The sequence below is a fragment of the Accipiter gentilis genome, chromosome 3 (genome assembly GCF_929443795.1).
Source record: "Accipiter gentilis chromosome 3, bAccGen1.1, whole genome shotgun sequence".
Lineage (NCBI taxonomy): Eukaryota > Metazoa > Chordata > Aves > Accipitriformes > Accipitridae > Astur > Astur gentilis.
The window spans coordinates 39,820,406-39,841,739 of NC_064882.1; the positions used below are offsets into that span (position 1 = coordinate 39,820,406).

The 21,334-nt window shown below is 36.8% G+C and overlaps 1 protein-coding gene across 2 annotated transcripts in view; it reads left to right on the forward strand.

Moving 5' to 3' along the window:
- The window catches only part of LETM1 (leucine zipper and EF-hand containing transmembrane protein 1), a 31,512-nt gene that overhangs the window by 2,722 nt on the left and 7,456 nt on the right, over positions 1 to 21,334 (forward strand). Inside the window, exons 2-12 of one of the 2 annotated variants that reach the window (XM_049797453.1) lie at positions 2,044 to 2,101; positions 4,734 to 5,190; positions 10,009 to 10,152; positions 11,151 to 11,288; positions 14,330 to 14,533; positions 15,029 to 15,148; positions 15,755 to 15,886; positions 16,509 to 16,688; positions 17,317 to 17,472; positions 20,329 to 20,463; positions 21,035 to 21,225. In XM_049797453.1, coding sequence (XP_049653410.1) covers positions 2,044 to 2,101; positions 4,734 to 5,190; positions 10,009 to 10,152; positions 11,151 to 11,288; positions 14,330 to 14,533; positions 15,029 to 15,148; positions 15,755 to 15,886; positions 16,509 to 16,688; positions 17,317 to 17,472; positions 20,329 to 20,463; positions 21,035 to 21,225 — 1,915 coding nt within the window. Of the gene's footprint in view, positions 1 to 2,043; positions 2,102 to 4,733; positions 5,191 to 10,008; positions 10,153 to 11,150; positions 11,289 to 14,329; positions 14,534 to 15,028; positions 15,149 to 15,754; positions 15,887 to 16,508; positions 16,689 to 17,316; positions 17,473 to 20,328; positions 20,464 to 21,034; positions 21,226 to 21,334 lie in introns of those variants that run through there. The other variant, XM_049797461.1, reaches the window with a different exon arrangement.

Here is a 21,334-nt window from a genome sequence, read left to right on the forward strand (position 1 = left end):
CTTGGGTCAAGAAATTCAGCTACTGATCTTTCTGTAAATGTTGGAGAGTATCAGAATGCCTTCACAGATTCTCAGGGCTTGATTTTTGAGCCAGAAAGAGACAGGTTTTTTCCCCTGGCTCTACTTGCAGTGGCAGTGAGTACCTGTTAGAGTTTGATATAATGTGAGATGGGTAAATCCTTTTCCTTTGACTTGATAATGCCATAGCTTTTGCTGTGATTATATCAAAGCCCACTTAACATGGGATATCCCTTGATTATTGAGATTTTTCTTTGATAAGTTAACTTACCTTTTTTTTCCCCCCTCATCCTCCTTCCCATACCTTCTGATTTCCCCACCCGACTTTGGAGGTATGTCTTTTCCTCTGATAATTAGGATATTTTGTTGGGGAAGGCTTTTGGTGATCAGCATTGGGCACTGTGTTTTCTCAGATGCGGTGTCTTACTTCAGGATCTGTCATGGGCTATCTCTTAGCTTCGGTGGTGGAAAAGTTTACCCCTAACCTCTAAAATGACCTTTCTATCCTGCTGTCTCTTAGGATTGACCAGAAAGAGTAGGTTCCAGGTAGGAGAAACAAACCACAGCATGCCTACTCCATCCAGCCTTCCATTTGTGTTTTGGTTACAGTGAATTCTGAAAAAAGATTGGCCAAAAAGAGTGAAGGCATTTGGAGCCTTGTTCATACGATCTTCCTTTGTTCTGTCCAGGAGTCTTTTTGCACTTGGTATTGGCTAGCTAATTGAGTTATAGCAGCTAGGTATGGATACAAGATTTTTTAAAATTGCTTTAGGGAGATTCTTTTCTAGTGGGCTCGGGGATGATTTTCAGTGATTGCAGATTGCATACAGCCACTAGGTAGCATTTTATGTAGCTGATGGTGCTTCCACGGTGTTGGATGGTCGGAAGGTTTTCAAGCATGGTCCTTTATTGAAGATGTGAACTGACTTAGATAGTTTATCATTCAGTGGTCTCCTCAATTTATTTCCAGAATGGATGCTGCTTGTCTCTGTACCTGGATAGAGGATGCCTGTATGTAGGTGCCAGTCCTCCTTGTGGACCTTATTAGTTATTATTAGGACTGATTCTCAGTTAGCGTTTCAAACAAAATTCATTTTGCAGAACACAGCATTTGCTGGAAAGCTAACCTTTCATATTCTTTGGATCAGTCTCTTGCCCTTCAAGAGAATTTGTATCCTTTGCAGTGGGATCCAGGGGTAGAGCTATTTTTACCAGGTGCTAATCAAAATGGACAGCAATGTATTGAAATGGTGCTGTGGTTCTACCTCTCTAGTGAAGTGTGTCTAGATTCCTACTCATGTTTTATTTGTTGTGCTTAAAAAAACCAACCGTTTTCATATTGGACACCAGGCAAGTGCTCCATTTGGATCATCTAATACTGTGTTGTCAGGCAGCCATTCAAAAATTACATTTGCTTTCAGTGAAGTTTTTCTGCCATATAGTTGCTTGTCTGAGGGACTTGGAAACCTGTCTTCAGGCAATTGAACAACTTCAAGCAGTACCTCACACGTCCACGGAGTTCGACTGTACGCACGGACAGTTTGCTTGAGTGCTTATGGAGGTGTCAGCTGTGTTACGGAATTGCTCCCCACCTGTTTTGTCTTTTTTTTATCCTATAAATTGGGATCACAGGTTGAGATAAATAAGAACAAGGTATGTGCTTTGACTCATGTTGGAAGAGGATGAGGTATTTGGGCTTCAGTATTTCACATGGTTATTGTCAAAGCAAAGAAATTTTCGGAGGATGAGGTATTTGGGCTTCAGTACTTCACATGGTTATTGTCAAAGCAAAGAAATTTTCGGTCTTGGCTGTTTGTGATGCACAATCATCCAAAATGTAAATGTGCTTACAAACAGTGCACCATAAGGAAGTTGCTGTTAAGCAGCATCTTTTTTGTGCTTTCAGTAGTAGCTATTCCTAAGTAAAGGTCAGTCTTTTAAATCACGTATTTTTGTACAATTCACTATGTGGATAAATGTATTTCTGAATTTCAGAATTAATGCTAATTATTGGTATTTTTCTAGGTAACTTGGGAGATCGGGCATGTCTTAGCTGTACATCCCTGGGGCTGGCAAACAAAATGTGAGTAAATATGAACTTTTTTCCTAAACTTAAAACTGCACAAAACTATCAGAGAATATGGGTTTAAATCTTCTAGACCAAGCGTGAAAATAGTAGCTTCAGCTTGTGTTATTGACAGATCAAAGGAAGTCTGAGTATTATTACTCTCTTCACCTGCTTGTTTGTGCGTGGAAGAAAGTGAGATCTTCCTTTTTTTCACCCACTTCCTGCCTCTTTGTTATGATGTGAAAGCAGTAGAATATTAATCTTGTTCTTGAGTGATTCCAGGTGATATCATGGGCTTCTGGCATACTTTCTCTGTGGAGTTCCATAGAGTAAATGTTCAGTCACAGCTAGCTTGAAAAACATAGTTGGCAGTTAGGGATGTAGATCATTCAGAGATCATCAGGCAGATAGAGTTGTATTTTTATTAAACCAAAGTAGTTTACTGTATGTTACAGCCTTGGGTGAGACTCTGCTAGGAGGTGGTGTCCTCTTCTGAAAATGAATCCAGTTGCTGTGTGCTTTTATGGAACTTAAGGAGTTGGATGGTCGCAGAATCCATTCTCTGTTCCTGACTTGGCTGACAAGGCATACTGGTGGATATGAATTACCTAACGCCTTTCCTTGGAATGTTAAAATATGTATTCTCTAGTTATTTATAGTATGACTGCTCAGGAAACCATGGCTGTTCTTCAATTTCCTAAGTTTCCATTTTAACATAAGGATATGTCTCTAGACATAACCCCCTAATACGAAACAAAGTAATTCCTTTCTTTTTAAAGTCATGTTAGTTCTAGACCACTTACTGCATAATTAGTTGTGAGAGTTTTTTAATACATAAAGCATTTTCAAATCTTTGTTTGCTTTTTAGTAGATTATTAGATGGGTCCTCTCTCTTGGAAAATTGGAATCTTACAGTTTGAAGTCTGTTATATGAGCAGTTGAATATTGGGACAGAAATTCTTGTTATTTTTTTGAGAAGTTTTTTTTTACCAAAAGCTTCTGTTAACATAATGTTTCTGTTCAAAATAAAACTGGTGCCTGCACCCCAGATGACCCAGATCCAAAACCAAGGGACTCTAATGATACAAGTACTGAGTACAGCTTGTGATCTGACATCCTGCAAGTGAAAGTGTGTTCAGAGAGGCATATTTCTTGTGAAAATTTTTTTCCCTGCAGACTCAGAACCAGTTCTGCTGGCAGAGCTCCCTTCCTTTCTGCATGCAGAAGCATGTAGATGGATGTAACTGGAACTTGGTCTGTAGGCTTGGAGCTCTGCTTTTGGGAAATGACTTAGAGTCAGGATGGGTTAATCTATGCAAGTGTTTTAATTTGTTTTTTGAATATGTACTTATTTTCTTAAAGGAACTGTAATTCTCATTAGTTAATATCTGTGCAAGTGTGTAGTTTTCTAGCTAATCAAAGAAATGTTTTGTGTAGCTGTGTATGTTTTGGCAGTCATCTGACTATTGAATGGTCAGATGCTTAAAATTTTAGTTTAAGCTAGAAATTAATAATGCATCTTTAAAAAGTAATAATTTAGTCAATTGTTTTGTACAAGGCTCTATTTGAATAACATTAAATAGATAAAACCATTAAAGTAATTTAAATTCATTGGATGCATGTGATGATTAAGTTTAAAAAGTACTTCTGGCTGAAAACTGAGTGAGTGAGTTTAATATTTGTAAGTGTTCAACAAACTTTTTTTTCCTTAAAGTGATAATTCAGAGCTGTAGAGCCACTTGCACCTCTTTTGTGTTCACTGACTGAAGACAAATACACATTCAGATTTTGTTTTGATAGTACAAGGGCCTAGTGAAGAAACACCTCAGTCATTTCTGTCCTGTAGATGACTTAATGTTGGCATTTCAGTTTGAGGGACAGCTAGTGGAACTCATTTATATAAAATATTGTATCTACTATTTTAATTTTGTCATACCCTTTTATAAAAGTGTGTACAATCCTACTTGCGTATAATGAGTAGTTCTTCTGTGTGTATAGTGAGTGTTTGGGGTGTTTGAGCAATGCTTTCCTTCTAACTTCAGGTTATATTTAATTAAAGAAAAGAACAAAATTCTGAATAAGGTAGAAGAGTATTGGTTCTGTCTGTCCCAGCTCAGCACCATGATGGAAGTTTGTGCAAAATTTCCTGCTGAAAAAGGAAAACTACATGCATGGAAATAGTAAATGAAGAACTCTAATGAAATCTGATTTCTCTGATACTAATTCTCTTCCTCTAACTCAGCACCTATCCCAAGTCTACAACTTCTGGTTTTTTTCCCTTGAGTGTTTTGTTCAAACAGGAAAAGTAATAGAAGGGGCTTTATGTTACTTCTGGATTTACAGATTTATTTTCAAATATAGTTTTCTAAATGGAAAGCACTTCTGGCTGTTACTAAGCTACCTTTTCCAAACTATTTAATGGAAAATTCCTTGCAGGTTATTTTTTTGTCGTGAAGTAAAGCCAAGCATTCTTTTCGGGTATAAACATTGATTGTGAGAGTCACAAGTTTGTTTGTTTTTTTCTTAAATATGTGGTAGATATTTCTCAAATGGTGCATTTTATAAATACATATATTTAAAGCTATACAAATATATATAAATAGCATATGATCTATTGCTAATTCTTGAATGCTTTTTTCTTTTGAAGGACCGTACACTTTAAATATTGCACTAGTGTCCCTCCTGTTTACGCATACTCCAAAAAAGATCACTATTGTTGTTGGACTAAAGGATCTGAACAAATACACTTTCCTCTTCAGAGCTCTTCTGGCTCGTGGACGCCACTAGCAACAATGGGTGGTTTAGGTCCCCAGTATCTTCCAGTTAGATGGTGGCATTCTTCACATCCCCTTCAAGATGACTCCATAGTTGAAAAGTCACTGAAGTCCTTAAAGGACAAAAACAAGAAGTTGGAAGAAGGAGGTCCTGTATATAGTCCAACAGAAGTGGAAGTTGTGAAAAAATCTATTGGACAGAGGATTGTGGATGAACTGAAGCACTATTACCATGGTTTTCGATTACTGTGGATTGACACAAAAATAGCTGCAAGGATGCTCTGGCGAATACTTCATGGAAACACTTTGTCTCGTCGAGAACGGAGACAGGTACTGAGTAAATACCAATGTTGTTTGAGTATCCTTAGCAATTGCTCCATTTTATTTGAACCGAGTTGGTCTTCTGTTCACAGAATTAAAATTGCTAGGTGTATTTCCCTCCTCCTCCCTACGTGGACACTAAAAATTTTGGATATGACTCCGGAACACTTTAGTCTTGTTCCCATTATTGAAGATCAATTTGGTATTTTGTAGTTGGAACAGCAGAGGATTCTTCTGTTTTGTCATGTGGACAGCAGTTGTGGTTTGTTCTCAAGTTCCCATCCATGTGCTACATGTGTGTACATGGTCACTTCCTCTGCTTTTTCACTCCAGCTGGAAAAATAGAGGGAAAACACTTTTAGTAAAGGTTGGATTGGTGCCAATTCTGTTGTATGGTTTGGTTTTGGTTTTTTTAAACAGAAGAAAAGCTGCAGGCTGAAATGTATGATTGATAATCAGATATAAGTACTTTCTCAGTTGTAATTTTAGTTCAAATAAGATAATTTGAGGAAAGTTTTTGTTTTATACTTTTGTTTTTCTTTATGGCATGTAGCTTACATTTATGGAATTGTAAAAATGCAACTGATAATTTTAAAGAAAAGGGAAGGGGGATGGAGATGAAATCTGGAGTAAAAAATGAGAGTGCTTTCAAATTAGGATAACATACATGCATTTGGATAGTAATTTCAGTTTGTGGATGAAGTAAATGTGCTTATTCAACTAGAATTAAAAGATATATGGCTATTTAAAAACATTTGACGTGAGCTCTTATATGGAAAGACTGCAAAATAATAAGCTGTTTCAAAACTGGTATAGTTAAAATTTTTTTTGAAAGAATGCATTGGTACTCAACATCACCAGTTCATTAGCAATATATCAAACACATTGATTTAATAGTTCTCATTTTACTGTTTTTAAAGACAAGTTGTTTAAGAGTTTTATACAGATAAAATGTTCAAGTCTATCTTCCTGCCTTTTTTTTCTTAAAAAAAGACATTTCAGATGTTGCTGAAAAAAAATGTGCTGGAAGGAATGTTGGAAAGTGAAAAGTGCATGTACTGTGGCAGCAGGAGTATATAGTGCTGCTTGCAATCACGGTCCGGTTCTCTGCAGTTTGTACTCTGTACATGCAATGTGTTAGGTTCACATCTCTGGCTTCAAAAATTTTGTTAAATTATCAAAAAAATGAATATTTGCTCATTGTTTTAATAATTTCCTGATAAATTAGGTACATCGTTGAACGTTTTCATGTGTAATTAAAGAACATCACAGCTTAATGCCGTATGCAAAAGGTTTTTTTCCTATATTTGCAAGGTTAGCCAGATAACAAAAATTGTTAAATGCCCATGTAGCAGTTTTCATCTCTGATTACATTTGGTCTCTTTCTACAAGAGCACTGATTGATGGTATTTGGTCTCAGCATCTTCATGCTACTTACTTTTGCCCTCTTCCTTCTGCTGGTACAAGAGTATGTTTGGCAGCTGATCCAGCTGAAACATTGCTCAGCAATAAATATAACAGTCTGTGCTGACGTAGGAGAGGGGATTATGCAGTGCCAAGAAAGAGTAACTGAGGATAAGGGGGGAATGAGTACTGCAGGACTTCTTGAAGTAGCAGTTCTGGCTTGTGCTGGCTTATTGAGAGGTTTGGGAAACTTGGAAAACCATGTGAGACAAATTAATTCATGGTTTGAAACTGAATCGGAAATCCTCCAGAGGCAAAATTGGAACCGTTGGTTTTCCTGCCTGTTTCATGTTCACTGAGGCATACTTCTGAGAAATTATGCAAACAACAGTAAAATATGGATATCATGGAAATATTTCTGCTGAAAAATCAGGACTGTACTCTATCTAGAAGGCATGAATGTTTAGAAGTAATACGTTATCTTTGGAAACATGCATTATTCCATCAATAGATAGATTTATTCATTCGATTGCGGTTTAGTTTCGTCATCTAGTGATGATAGAGCTGTCTTTCTCATATTTATGTAGTGGTCTGGCATTTGGCCTCCCTGAATTCTTTTTTTTGTGCAGATGTGTGATTTCAGTATCAATTCCTGTATTTTAAATAAACTAGAAATTTATTGTGCAGGTATAAATTAGTGTTTACATTGATGTAGCCTGTCTCTTACCTAATGATGTGTGTGTGTATGTATGCATGCAATCCGGTGTAGGTGATGTAGAGAAAATAGTTTTAAGAACTCCAGTAATGTTATTTTCTCAACCTAGGTTTTGTGTTTTCTTTATATGGAGGTAGAGGGCATCCTGTCTCTTGAGTTGAGTCATGGTAGGCTTAGAACCCAGGGTCAGTGGAAAGCAAACCAGCCTACAGCAGAACAAAACCCTTTACATATGCTTTTTTTAAACCTTATTTTAAGTTTGTTTCAACACAGTTAATTTTATGTCAGTTCAGCCTTAAATTGTAGTATACTACTGATTTAAAGAAGTCTTAAAGCTTTAATGCCAGGTTAGCTACAACTTTGCAGAAGTTGGTCCTGAACTTAAAAAAAAAAAAAAAATAGTAGTACATACTGCTTTAAATTTATTAAACTGTATATGAACTGACAGTCTAGAGAAATCTTATCTTCACGCAGGCTGACAAATGAGTTATTTCTGCCTGCCCTTTCCTTCCTCTTTGGAGGCAATTATGGAAGGATATCCAAGTAATCTAACCACATTAACAAGCAATTGCAGCATGGCTAATGCAAGGAAGCTATTGCTCATGTAAACCAAAAGTTGGTTCCAAAATTCTGCTTGTACAGTTGCTGGTAGGGTTTGGATTCAACAGGATCACGTATCTACACTTAGAAGAAAAGGCAGGAAGAAGTAAAACATAGGAAATATGATACTGCTGTTAAGAACTAATTGCTGTAGTGCTGCCGCCTACTGCTGGATGATTCAGGTCGTGGAAGTGAAATGAACACTATGGAATTTGTGGCAAGTTTATCAGCTTTACAAACTCTTCAACCCTGCAGAGGAGGGAAAAGGGGAAGACATGAAACTGGCAGCAGATGCAGAGTAGTCACAAGTTTTTCATGCTGTGCTGCCAAATAACATGCGTGTAATCATGCACCATTGTATTAGGTTCCTGTGCAAAGTTGTTTTCCGTAAGTTAGTGGGGGGTGCAGTTTCGTGATTTATGTAAGCTGTTCCAGGACAGTAGTGCTGCTGTGAAAAAGGCCAGTCCTGCTTGGTGCTTAAACCAAATTTTCCAGCTCTCCCTGCCCATTTGATTAGTACCCTTTTTCTCTTGTCTGTGTATGTATTTATGGGTTAGGTTTAGCCGGATCAGTCGTGTACCTTCACATTGTGACTGCTAGTGCACGTTCATGACTTTTTATACATTGTCTCAAGTTAGCATTAGGTTAGCTTAATCTGGCTGTAAAACTGCTTCCGTAGATACGGATTTTGCCATGTACAAATACTCGCATGCGATGTCTAAAAATAGATACTGGGTAAAAATAGGAACACTATACAGCACTCTATAGAAATTTTTGAGGGTTTTTTTTCAGGGAAAATATCTTGTTCTTCTGACTTCTGAAATTTTCTTCCAAACTTTCTTACATCTTTTTGAACTCCTAGTAGTCATTTATCTTCTACTGTTGGAATGAATGGAAAAATCTTTGAGCCTGTAAACAATGGACCAAAGCATCCCTTCTGGGAAACTGAATTTTTTATATACAAAGAAAAATGTCGAACATTGGATCTGTGGAGTTTGTGCATTCCTCAAACAGTACTGAAGATTTTGGCTGGTTTTATGCTAAGAAAATTATGGTTGAAGTATTTGGTTTTGTATTCTAGCCAAGCAGTCCTAGTGACATGCAATTTACACTGGTTGCTGCTGTTCCCCTGGATTCACAGGAGGTGCGGGGAGGGGATGGAGGGGGAAGCACGTGTTTACTTCTGTAAGAGCATTTATGTTGCCAGTTTTTGCCAGTCATAGCTGTGTTTATCAAATCATGTTGTTGAAAGACACTACTGTGGCAGTAGTGTACCATAGTGTACATCTGACCTTCAGTCTCTGATTTAGGAACTGACAATATTCCTAATCACCAGCTTTGTAAAATGAGGTAGAGTCAAGCAATATCTGCACTCGCCAATATAAACCAAGTTATTAAGCTTCCAACGAGTACTGAAAGATTCAGTTATAGACTGTACAGCCTAATATATACATTTGTGGGTGTACAGAAGTGAGAAGGACAATATTTGTTTTATGCAGTTCAAGATTCGGTAACTAATGCATCGGCCTGCTTCAGAGGATTACTGGTCTAGAAAAGCAGTGATTTTAAAAAAAAAAAAAAAAAAAAAAAAAAATCTACCAAGCTGGGCTCATTACCCTGGATTTAAATGTACATTACAATTGTTATAAGGCAGAGGGGGAGGGAGCTTTCATTTTATTCTTGATTACTTAGTCCATAGTAGCTCATGCATGTAAGAAGTGGTGGAGCACAAATAAAGATGAATAAAAGAAGTTAAGCAGCTTTAACGACAACAAATGACCACCTCCTGTTTTCAGGTGCTTTTAAGAGGTTTAAATGAGATACTTGTTCAATAATCCTATTGAGACACAGTGAGGCTTTTGAAGTACTTTCTATAGTGTTGAAAACTGGTGAAACTCTGGCACTCTAGTATAGAGCAACTTGAAGAAAAAGATACGAAAAACTGACTTTATCACATCCTTTTTCTGTCTTATTTTAAAATTCCTTTGTAGCAAATATATATATGTGAGCATAAGTGATAATGTGGATGATCATATCAAGTATTTTTTAAATAAATATTTAAAATTTTGCTTATCAGTAAATTTTGTTCTTGGTTTTTTTTCTTCCAGTTTCTTCGAATATGTGCCGATCTCTTCCGTTTGGTCCCTTTCCTAGTTTTTCTTGTTGTCCCATTTATGGAATTTTTGCTTCCAGTAGCTCTTAAGTTGTTCCCCAATATGCTTCCCTCTACATTTGAGACAAAGTCTAAAAAGGTAAGCAGGTCTGAATATATAATCCAGCAATACATTTTGAAAAAATTAGAACTTTACTTGGTAAAGAAAGAAACTAGAAAAATTCTAAAAATTAGATATTTTTTTTTCTGTATTAGGGGAATGCTTTTGTCTTCTTTATGTTATTTTGATGATCTTGCTGTTAACATATAATAATGAACCAGCGCCATCCTGGATTACCTTTTTATATGTGCAGGTGCTTAGCTGTCATGGCTGGAAACTTCTCTTGTCTTATTTGCTATCCTCATCTCCATTTTCTATGACTCTTACAAAGCAGAAATGAAAGCTCTGAAACTTTATTTCTCTAGTTTGTATTAAAATACACAGACTTTGTTTTGGCATTTGTAGTTCTTACTCTTGATGCAAGGTTTTTTGTATGTATACTTAATATTTAAAATAGCTTCTTATGCATTGTTTTGTTTAAACTTTATTTCTTTTAGTTAAGTTTTCTTGGAATTGTTTAGAGCTTTGTAAAAACACACCAAAAAGCCCCACAAGTTCTCGCTTTCAGAGCACAAAAGACTTACATGACTTTTGTACATAGTGTACATATAATCAATCATGATTTTAAACCTGGATCTAAGTAACCATTGATTTCTAATGTTGTGATAAATTCTTTTTTATTTGGATGAGATATAGCGTAGGATTTCTGTGCTGGATACAAGAGTTGGGAATTACCCTAACCAGTTGGTTAGTTTCTATTTTTTATTACTAATTCAGAGGGTGCAGGTTAGTTTTAGCAGGCCACTCATGCTGCACTTCACTCTGTTGGCATTGCATCTTGCGCTTCATGGAGCTTGAGCTGATCAACCTATTTTTCAGTGTGATTTGGGGATCTTTGGTAAGAGTGAATGTCCTCTTGTGATATGTGTATTACAGCAGAAGTCCAGAAGTACTCTACAACTTGTCTGCGGGCAGAAGTGGTATTTAGTGTGCATATTTCTGGAAAGAACTTTTAAAACCAAATATTTTGTTAACAGGAGGAAAGATTGAAGAAAGAATTGAGAGTAAAGCTTGAATTGGCTAAATTCCTTCAAGACACAATTGAGGAGATGGCCTTAAAAAATAAAGCAGCCAAAGGGAATGTTACAAAAGATTTTTCAACGTTCTTTCAAAAGGTAATTTTTTTTTAAAAAAACTATTTTCTCTTCCTACCAAAAAAATAGATTTGTGTTTTGTTTGGTTTATGGTAATTGTCAGATACTTTTATTCTGTTGGATTTGAAGAAGCAGGATATAATAGGTTTTTTAGGATAGATTTCTTTTTTGCAAATACTTCAGTGTGCTGAAGTTTTACTGTTTGCTTTGGTGTTCTAGCTGGTACTTTCACACTCTGATTCTAGAAGCAATATATTTCTGCTCATTTGCTTTCTTGTTCTCTTATTTTGTTAATAAGTCACTTCTAACATTAGAAAAAATTATGCACTCAGTGATTAGTCATGTAGTTTTTGACCTCTTTTTTTGAACATTGGGTGTAAAAAGGGGGAGAGAAGACTTATTTCCTAATTAACTGATTAAATCTTAGTGGGGCAAAAGTAAAAATTTCTTGTCAAATTTCATTCTGCTTGTAAAAACAGTTTTTAAATGCACAGTTGCTATACTGCTGAAATCCTTTTGGATACTGACTGGAATGTGGTATAATTGGGGTTTGCTAGAATGCAAGTGCTGTGTTTTGTGCAAAATTTTTCTATTCGCAAGCAGTTGCTGACACAGAGACTAAATGTCAGATATCTGCCTCCTACACTGATGGCCTTTAGGTTTGACAAGTTGTAGGTAAGGGTAAGGTGTTCCCTGGAGAGATGAAAAATACCTTCTTAAATCTTCTGAGGATAGGATTTATCTCAGTTTGCTTGCACTTACGATTTCTCTTAATGGTGGGGCTGTTGAATAAGAGATCAAGCCAACAACCATCATCAGGTGCTTTGTTGAAAGTAAGAGTGTAGTCCCCTCCTTTGGGGAGAGTATGTATTTGCACAGAAAAAGGCACATAAGCCTGGGGATTTCAGACCTGAACTTTACAAGTCCTGTGAGCTAGCTGGAGCTTTTCCTGCTTGTCAGTGGTGAGAATAAAGTTTTAAAGGGTGGGGTAATAAGATCATGTTGATTGTGCTGAGTAGGTTACCTCAGATACTGATATTGGCAAGTTTTGCCAGTCAGTATCTGTTTGCAAAGTCCATGTACTCTGAAGCTTCTATGCAATCATCTCTTTCTGTTCTTTTTCATCTGCAGAAAATTTTAAATGGTTAGTTACAGCAGTTAGTAGCTGAAGCACTGACGCTGCAGACTCTGGGAGCATGCCACTGCCATGCTTCATGTTTGGAACATTTTATTTTCTTCTGAAAGAACTGCTACTGAGAATTTACATTTGGCGGTTAATTTTTGTGGAAATAAATGACGTATCACTCCACATTTGCTGGAGGAAGTCCCAGGTTCCTCTCATGACTGACTAAAAAGAAGTTTCAAGCCCTGCATTTCTTATATGTGGGTGTGCTTTTTACAGCTATATATTTCTCATTTTTGCCATGGAGACAAACTTTATTGATGTCATATCACTGTACTAGATAATAAATGTCAGAGCAAGAACCAGCCTAAATGTTTCCCACCTTTTTGCTGTTCTTTTATAGCTGCTTCTGCAGTGAAGTAGTTGATGCTGCAAGAACCATTGATGACAGAGTTTGCTGCAGAATTCCAGAATTTATCTGTGTTGCTTTGTATCTAGTGACATACTAAAAAGTTTAAGTTTGCACTTTCAAGAAACACATGCTTGGGTTTGCTAAAATTCAGCTTTAAACAAGGAAGAAAATACTTTCTGTATTTTTGAAGTTCCATTTGTGGCTCCTGTAGTAAAGGAGCTATTGAAGTGGAACAACAAGGCCTTTGACCTTTCTTTCTCTGAGTTGGTTTCTCTGCTACACAAGTATGCTGGAGGTTAATGGACTCAAGACTATCTTGTCTTCCAAATTTTTCTATTTTCCTGTACTCAGGAGATGTTCATTAAAAAATTTGAGTTGGCAAGTAAAATAGGCATAATAAATCGGGCTGTATAGGAAATGTTAGATTTTCAGACTGTACTTATGTCACGTAGCTTATATTTTTTTTACAGGGCTTAAAAAAAGGTAGAGGGATTGGGAAAAGTGTTTTTTTGATATCTATTTACTTACTGATAGTAAGTTTAGACTATTTAGACTTCAGTTTAGACTGAAGGTGTTAAGTGGGAGTACTTAATTGTTAAGTTCTATAGATTTTGGATTCAGTAATATCACTAATAAGCACTTGATGGTGTACTTAAAATAGAAAAATCAACATTTATACAGGTGATAATGTTCTACTCCGACCTGATGATAATAGGGAATGATTTTTTTTCTACTTTGAACTGTTATTTCTGCTTCCAGTATTTGAATCTTAATTACTGTGAAGTGCCATTTGGCAACGCATAACTTAAAAGCTTAACTTTGCGTTTGTACAAGCAGTTACATAGAACCCTCTATCAAGAAGGATGCAGAGTCCTTTCCCAAACAGCAGTTTATATTTTGGAATAACTTCAGGTACAAGTGCATTTGCATTGAAGTGCTGCAGAACAGCTAGGAGCTGGAAGCAAAACCGTGTTGTAACAAATGCGGTTGTGGAGAGAATGTAGGTGGGTAAGTTTCCAAATCCATGTTTCATAGGGACACCAATGTGGCAAAATTTTTGCTGTTGGATGTACTGCTCCTTTATCTTCACAGGGTGATGCTTTTAATGTGCTTTTATGTTTAATAAGTATGGTACCAGAAGGAATACTTGCCAGTGTGACTTCTGTAGAAACTATTTATTTGCTTAGATATATATGTGTTAGGTTTCTTGGAGGTATCTCGTGGCGGTGCCAACTCAGACAGACCTGCTCATTAATATGCCTATGCATCTAATTTTTGGTTTTGTTAGTTTTATCTTAAGTAAGTTATGCAATCTTGTTGGAACTATCAAGACCATCAATTCTTTTGCCTTTTATAGCAAGTAAGTTGGGTTTTTAAAAATTTTTTTCATGTCTTCCGTGTGTTCTATTTCCTATCCCAAAATTGATGCGAAGTACTTGACAAAGAGAATATTTTTATTGTTCAAAATAATGCCCAACCATAACATTTGCTTTGAAAAGCTTTCTGTGTGTTTGTTTTTTCTTACAGATCAGGGAAACTGGTGAAAGACCCAGTAATGAGGAAATCTTAAGGTTCTCTAAACTGTTTGAAGATGAGTTGACTCTGGACAATCTAACCAGGCCTCAGTTGGTGGCACTTTGTAAATTGTTGGAACTTCAGTCAATTGGGACAAATAACTTTCTCCGTTTCCAGCTGACTATGAGGTTGAGAAGCATTAAAGCAGATGACAAAGTGAGTCATTCTAAATAGGCACTGGTTAATAATTTTGACATGTAAGAGTAGTGAGTGTGTGTTGGATATATGTATGTCTTCTTAGGCACTTTCCTTTTTTGTCTTAATTGTCTCATTTTTGAACTAACGTAGAACAAAAAGGCTTGAAGAGCTTAAAACCAGAAGTGTCCTTATTTGTAGAGAAAAAGCTGACCTTTTTTTAATCTACCATTAATTGCAATGGAAGTAATTGTTACAAAGAAAAGCATTTCTATGAAACTATAATTTTAAGGGAGCTGATAGAAGCATTAACTTAGAGAGAGATATTGACATTACTATTATGGAGCTTTTAAGACTACAGTATAATGGTCACTGTTTAAAAAGTGGAGGCTATTTTGTGTTACCACAGCAGCCTCTAGTGGCCGTTGTGAAAATACGGACTTCTGTGTGCGTGTTGATGGTGGTTCTTCAGTTTTGGGTTGTTACATGTTAAAGTTTGTTTTATGCTTTGTGCAGCTGATTGCTGAAGAAGGAGTTGATAGCCTGACTGTTAAAGAACTTCAGGCAGCTTGTCGTGCCCGAGGTATGAGAGCTCTTGGTGTGACAGAGGAGCGTCTCAAAGAACAGCTTAAACAGGTATGTTTTTGCAAGACTGAATACACAGACCTAACTTCAGTTGCTAGCTCTGATTTTTGTTATCATTCTGAGAAATCGTTTTGCTTCTGTTCTCATTAAAGGCTTGGCTAAAACAGTCTTTCTCCTTAATAAGCTTTTGTCACGTGTACTTTGTGAGTATGTAGCAGCAGTGGGTTTCTGGCTTTTGACTAGGCCATGATGTTTTGTTGATGCTAATAGATAATTAAACATATCCAAAATATGTTTGCAGTTTTGGCACTTTGTCTTGTTAAGTATTTGTATTATTCTGTAAAGAACTTTTCTTCAAGTAGATCAGTTCTTTCTCTTTTGGTGTTGCCTGGTTTAGAGGAAGAGGCATGTGAAACTAAATGCTTTTTCAAATATTCATACAATATTTCTTGAAATACTTCTTCAAACAAAATACTTCTTCATATATTTCAGTACAATTGCTGTAATTCTTAGCTGCTTATAGCCTGTAGTTCCTGTGCTAGGATACCGACTGATAAGCAGAGGTAAAAAAAATTACTGTTTTGTGTATGCTTGACTTGATCTGTAAAAAAGAAAAAAATTCCAGAAGTTAATTTGTTATATGTATTGCATTTATAGTGGTTAGACCTGCACCTGAACCAGGAAATCCCTACTTCGTTGCTTATCTTATCCAGAGCCATGTATCTTCCAGATACCCTTTCTCCAGCTGATCAGCTTAAAACAACGCTTCAGACACTACCAGAGAGTGTTGTAAGTATTGATATACAGAGTCTGCAACCAGCTTTCAGTATCATCACTGAAAATCCGTTCAGGGAGGTAGATGTTCTTCTTGGTTCCTTTCCTTTCCTTGAAAAGCTAAACCATGAATAGGTTTGAGTGACCTCTGAACACAGAAGAAGTTGGCTTATATGTGGAGGGGTCTGAGAATAAAGCAAATAAAAGGCAATATTTCATTGCATGACAGTAGACAGTAATAGCATAAGAAGATTTAGAATACCCTTTTTACTGATATATATTAAAAAAAAAAAATAACTCTACGCTCCAGGCAACTTAAAGACATTAATACATGAAAATGTTGATGATGATGTGTAGAGAGAGGAATTATCTGACTAGATTATTGGTAGTCTTGAGATAAAGAGAATGAAAAACTTGTACAATTTCAGGGTGAAAAGTTCTTGTTCTCAAAGAAAGAAAATTATCTTTTTCTGAGAAGTGCAAAAATAGGGTAACTTTTGGGGTTTTTAACTACATTTGTTAGCATACCTGTACTACCTATCTTAATAAGGATATATAAATTTCTTATATTATGTAGACATACATATATATATAGACACATATATAGACTTTAATAGACTTCCTGCATTATTTATAGGCCAAAGAGGCTCAAGTCAAAGTGGCAGAAGTTGAAGGTGAAAAAGTAGATAACAAAGCACGGCTGGAAGCAACACTTCAGGAAGAGGAAGCCATCAGAAAAGAAAATGAAGAAAAAGAGATGGAAAGATTGTCTGAAGCTGCAGAGAAAGCCAAAGAAACCCTTCAAGTTGCAGCCATGGTAAGTTCTGCTCTCAACTATTCCGAAATAAATGTCAGTGATGTAGAAACTAGCATGTTATGAGTTACTGGCCCTGCTCTGGGTGTTGCCTGCAAGAAACTGGACTTTAGGCTCACATATGCAGGATGAGGGAGAGTATTAAAACAGACTGCAACACAGAAGAATTGGCTGTGAAACATAAAAGATTGTCTGTCTTACGTAACTTTGATTTCTCTTTCCTCTTAAAGTAATAAGAGAAGCCTTTTATTTCTGTAGCAAAGGTGATGGTTCATTTTGTTGTTTTTTTTTATTTCCCCCACCCTATACTTTAAACGTTCTTATCTTTGACTCTTTCTTTTTGTCATTAACCTGATAATGTCATTGTATAATACTTGACTATAAAAGTTGCTGGCCTACTTTACTGGTGAATTAAGCCACAGGAGCTCACAGGCATAGTTCATTAAGTGCAAGTGGGTATTTTAATGCAAAACCATTCAATATGTTGCAGTTTTTTAAAGTTGTCTTCTCATTAAAATGTCTGTGTCTACTTCAGCAACTGTTTCTATTTTGAGAAGTCATTCTTTACTGATGCTAATACGGATAATGTTATCTTTGTTTTATTTAAACCTCATGGGTCTTTCACATTTAGAAAGAGGTGGAATCAGCAGTAGATCCTGAAGCAGCTGCTCTGCAAGTTAAAAAAAGTGAGATGGCTATGGATACTGAACAAGAACTGGCAAGGGCAGATATGGCGATGCACTCAGAGACACTGAAAGATACAGCACCAGTATTGGAAGGCATTAAGGTAATCTGGATAACTGTATGTTTTTATACTTTTTAATATAAAGATTCAGAACATTTAGGTAAGAGCCATGATAAATTTCCTGGCTGTCCTTCATTTTTCACCCTCTCACTGCATTCTATCAGTTAAAACCAGCTAATTAGTAGCTTGCAAATTCTTAACCACCAATGCAGAAATTGAAGTCAGCACAAAACATCTCTGAGTGAGTACCTCCTTTATCTATCTGTGTTACTGAAACTAATATACCTATTTTGGGGGGGCATTTGCACTGGCTATAGACATACTGGTTCTGTGCATGTCTAATCTATGTATAGTTAACACAGGAGGAGGGAGAGGGCAAGTGTAGGTAAAGATGAGTGTTCCCTTCTTTTGAAGGGTGTAGCTAAGGCCAAAGGATTAAGTAAGAAACTAAGTTTGGACTATACTAGATTTGTATCAACTTCCTCTTCTAAAATTATATGAGCAGTGTATGTACGCTATAAAAACTTTTTAGGGTATTCTTTCACTATTTCTGTAGTATGATGTTGAACGTAGTTTATAGCCCTGTTAAAGTAACGGATTAATTTCTAGGATTAGCATACTTTGTTACAGTCAAAGCATGCTGGTTTTAATCATTTGCTACCTAGCTGGCCTGTAGCTCCCCAGAGTCTCCTCCTTGCCCTTACTGAAGATAGGAGTCATATCTGCTTTCTTCCAGTCCTCAGAAATCTTTTCTGATGACCATGTCCTTTCAAAGATAATGGAGAGTGGCCTCTCAGTGACATCAAACAACTCCCTCAGCTCTTGTGGTTGTATCCCATTAAGTCTCATGGACTTGTGTGTGTTAGTTTGTTTAAATGTTCTCTGATGTGATCCTCCTCCACTGATGGTAGATATTCCTTGCTCCAGACTTCCCCATTAGTCTTGAAGACCTGGGATTCCTGAAGGCCAGTCTTATCAGTAAAGACTGAGGAAGGCAGTGACTACCTCTGCCTTTTCCATGTCCTTTTGTACCAGGTTCCTTGTCCCATTTAGCAGCAGGGCCATGTTTTCTCTTGTTTTCCTTTTCCCAATGTACTTGTAGAAGCCCTTCTTGTTGCCCTTCATGTCCTTCACCAGATTCAACTTGAGGTGGGCTTTGGCTTTCCTGAACCCATCCATGCATGCTGGGACAGTGTCTCTGTATTCCTCCTGGGTCACCTGTCCCTGCTTCTACCTCTTGTATGCTTCCTTTTCATGTTTCAGTTGTACCTTGAGTTATATTTGTAGCTGAGCACTTTATCTTTGTCCATGAAGTTTGATAACAGGATTTTTGTCAGTCCCAGTGTTACTTTGCAGAATAACAACATTAATTTAAAATGGATGTTTTTAAGTAGAAAAAATATTTTCAATTTTCCTGGACAGCATCATTCTCTACCTGCTATTATTATAACATTGTTTACTTTAGAATGCTGCCAAGAAGGTTTCAGTGGTAATAACAAAATGGAACTAATCCACATTGAAATCGTGCATTGTTGTGTGATGAGTTAACTGACTCAGCTGACTGTGTAGCTGGGTGCATGATAGTGCAGCCATGAGGAATGCTGTGGGAGGGAGGCAGGCAAGGCTGGGATCATCATCTCATTTGGAAACAGCAAGGATGTGTGATGTCACAGCTAGCTTACACTGCCACATCTGGCATAGCATTCGCATTGCTGCCTGCCACGCCACCAACGCTGTGAGAATGTATGACACCAGGCCACAAACAAGACTTCTTCAACAGCCCTAAGTGATACGAGCAAACAAGAAGTAAAGTTAGCGTGACATTTCTTAACCAAGGTGACAGTGCGACCTGTCCCCTAAAGATGCTTTCAGAGATTTTAAATGCTGTGGAATACATTCTTGCCTCTTAGAGGAAAAATGTAAGACTCCCAGCTTCTTGAAGATGACTGATTTTATTTGAGGCAGAGGAATTTGTTTTCAAACTGCGTTGTTTGGGTTTTTTGGGTTGGGTTTTTGGGGGAGGGGTAAAGTGAACTATAGATGTATTAAAATCAGAAGCAAGATTGATACCTAGATATTAACAGTACACTGAAACTCTTTCTGAGTTGAGAAAGGAGCTGGATGCCTAGTTTGTGAAGTGTTCTGTAGTTGTTTCTTGGAAGCATATCATCCTTCTGCTCTGTGTTTCTGGCATCCTTGTTTGCACAAGTCTTTCTGTACTCTACTTGTGTGGCTGTTCAGTTTAGCTGTTCAAAATAAAAGCTGGTGTCTGGGTAAGACTAATGTGCCAACTGTAGCTAGTATTATGGGATTTTAGCACTTTTAATGAGTTGTCTTGAAGTTTTACTCTTTAAGTATTCAGTTGGCAGTTAGATTTTTATTCTCAGCTTTTCAAGAGACAGGTATACTTCACAAACTGTGGATGTTCATCCTCATTCTCACAAAGGTTGTTGAAAATAACTTTGCTCCAGCTCAACTTCCTGAACTTAGCTCTGCAAATTTTTTTTGAGTAATCTGTCTTTCCTGTATGTAATGAATCATTTCTCAATCGTTTGGATTTTTCACCCAGCAAAGAAGGAAGTAAAACATTCTTAAATGAGACAATCAGGTACAGAATTTCAAATAGCCAAAACTCACATAATGAATCACATTAGCTGAACTTACTACCAATGCACTTAAAAAGTACATACCATAGCAAACTAATTGCCTTAGCATTTATGATCTTTGCATTAGCATCAAAATGCAGATTCTCTGCATTAGCCTCAAAATGGCTATGAACAATACTGACTCCAAACATGGAAAAAGAATTTTGAGTCTGTCTTTTCTGTTAAAAGACCTGAAATCTTTGAGGAAAATCACAAATGTGTCTTTCACTAATTTGTATATATTTTGTTACAGGGTGAGGAAATCACTAAGGAGGAGATTGACATGCTGAGTGATGCTTGCACCAAGCTGCAGGAACAGAAAAAATCATTAACAAAGGAGAAGGAGGAGCTTGAGGAATTGAAGGGTGATATCCAGGAGTATAGTGAGGTGAAGAATGGGGCATGGAAGTTCTGTTTTTATTTCTGTTCATGTTTAGTTCTAGCATAAATGATCTACAAATTTAAAGATTATCTTGCTTGGATGTCTGTGAGCTTGTAGTTGGTAGCTGAGTGAATGAACTTTGTATGGGACAATGCAGAGCCTCATTTGTATAATGTGTTTAAAGCCTAGTTAAAAACATTGGAGTAGTTCCCACCAGATGAGAATCCTGTTCCTGCTCTTATTCCCAGGGAGACTAGACTAACAGGTGCTAACTGCTGTGTGCTGCAGTTCTTTCTTATCAAGCATAGATGTCAGTATTACAGATACTTCAAGTTAAGTAGAATGAATCTTACCCAATCTTATGAAGGATGTGGAAAATAACATTTAAGGGGTACATTAAAAAGGCAGCAGTGTTATAATTTATTGTTCTAATCCCAGTTTGGCTTTATATGTCTATATATTTGCATTTCATTTATGAATGGCTCCTATCTCAGAATGCTAGTCGAAGTTAGTAGTGTCTGTCGTTGAGAATTTACACCGACAAAAGCTTTTTTTCTCTCTTGACCGTTTCTTTTAGGATTTGCAAGAGATAAAAGAGCTCTCTAAAACTGGCCAGGAAGAAGCAGTGGAAGAGTCAAAGGCAAGCAAGCGATTGACCAAGAGGGTGAACCGAATGATTGGTCAGATAGACAAAATTATTGATGAATTAGAGACAAATCAAAAGACGGTGGATGTAAAGCTGGACGGTGGTGATAGTCCTCCTGCTGGGTGAGTGACTTGAGAGCACTCAGTGTCTCATGACTGTTCATCTTCAGTCTTGCTTTTGTCTGAGGTGTGTTAGATAAGAATTAGCAAATAAGTTGTTGTTTGGAATGTT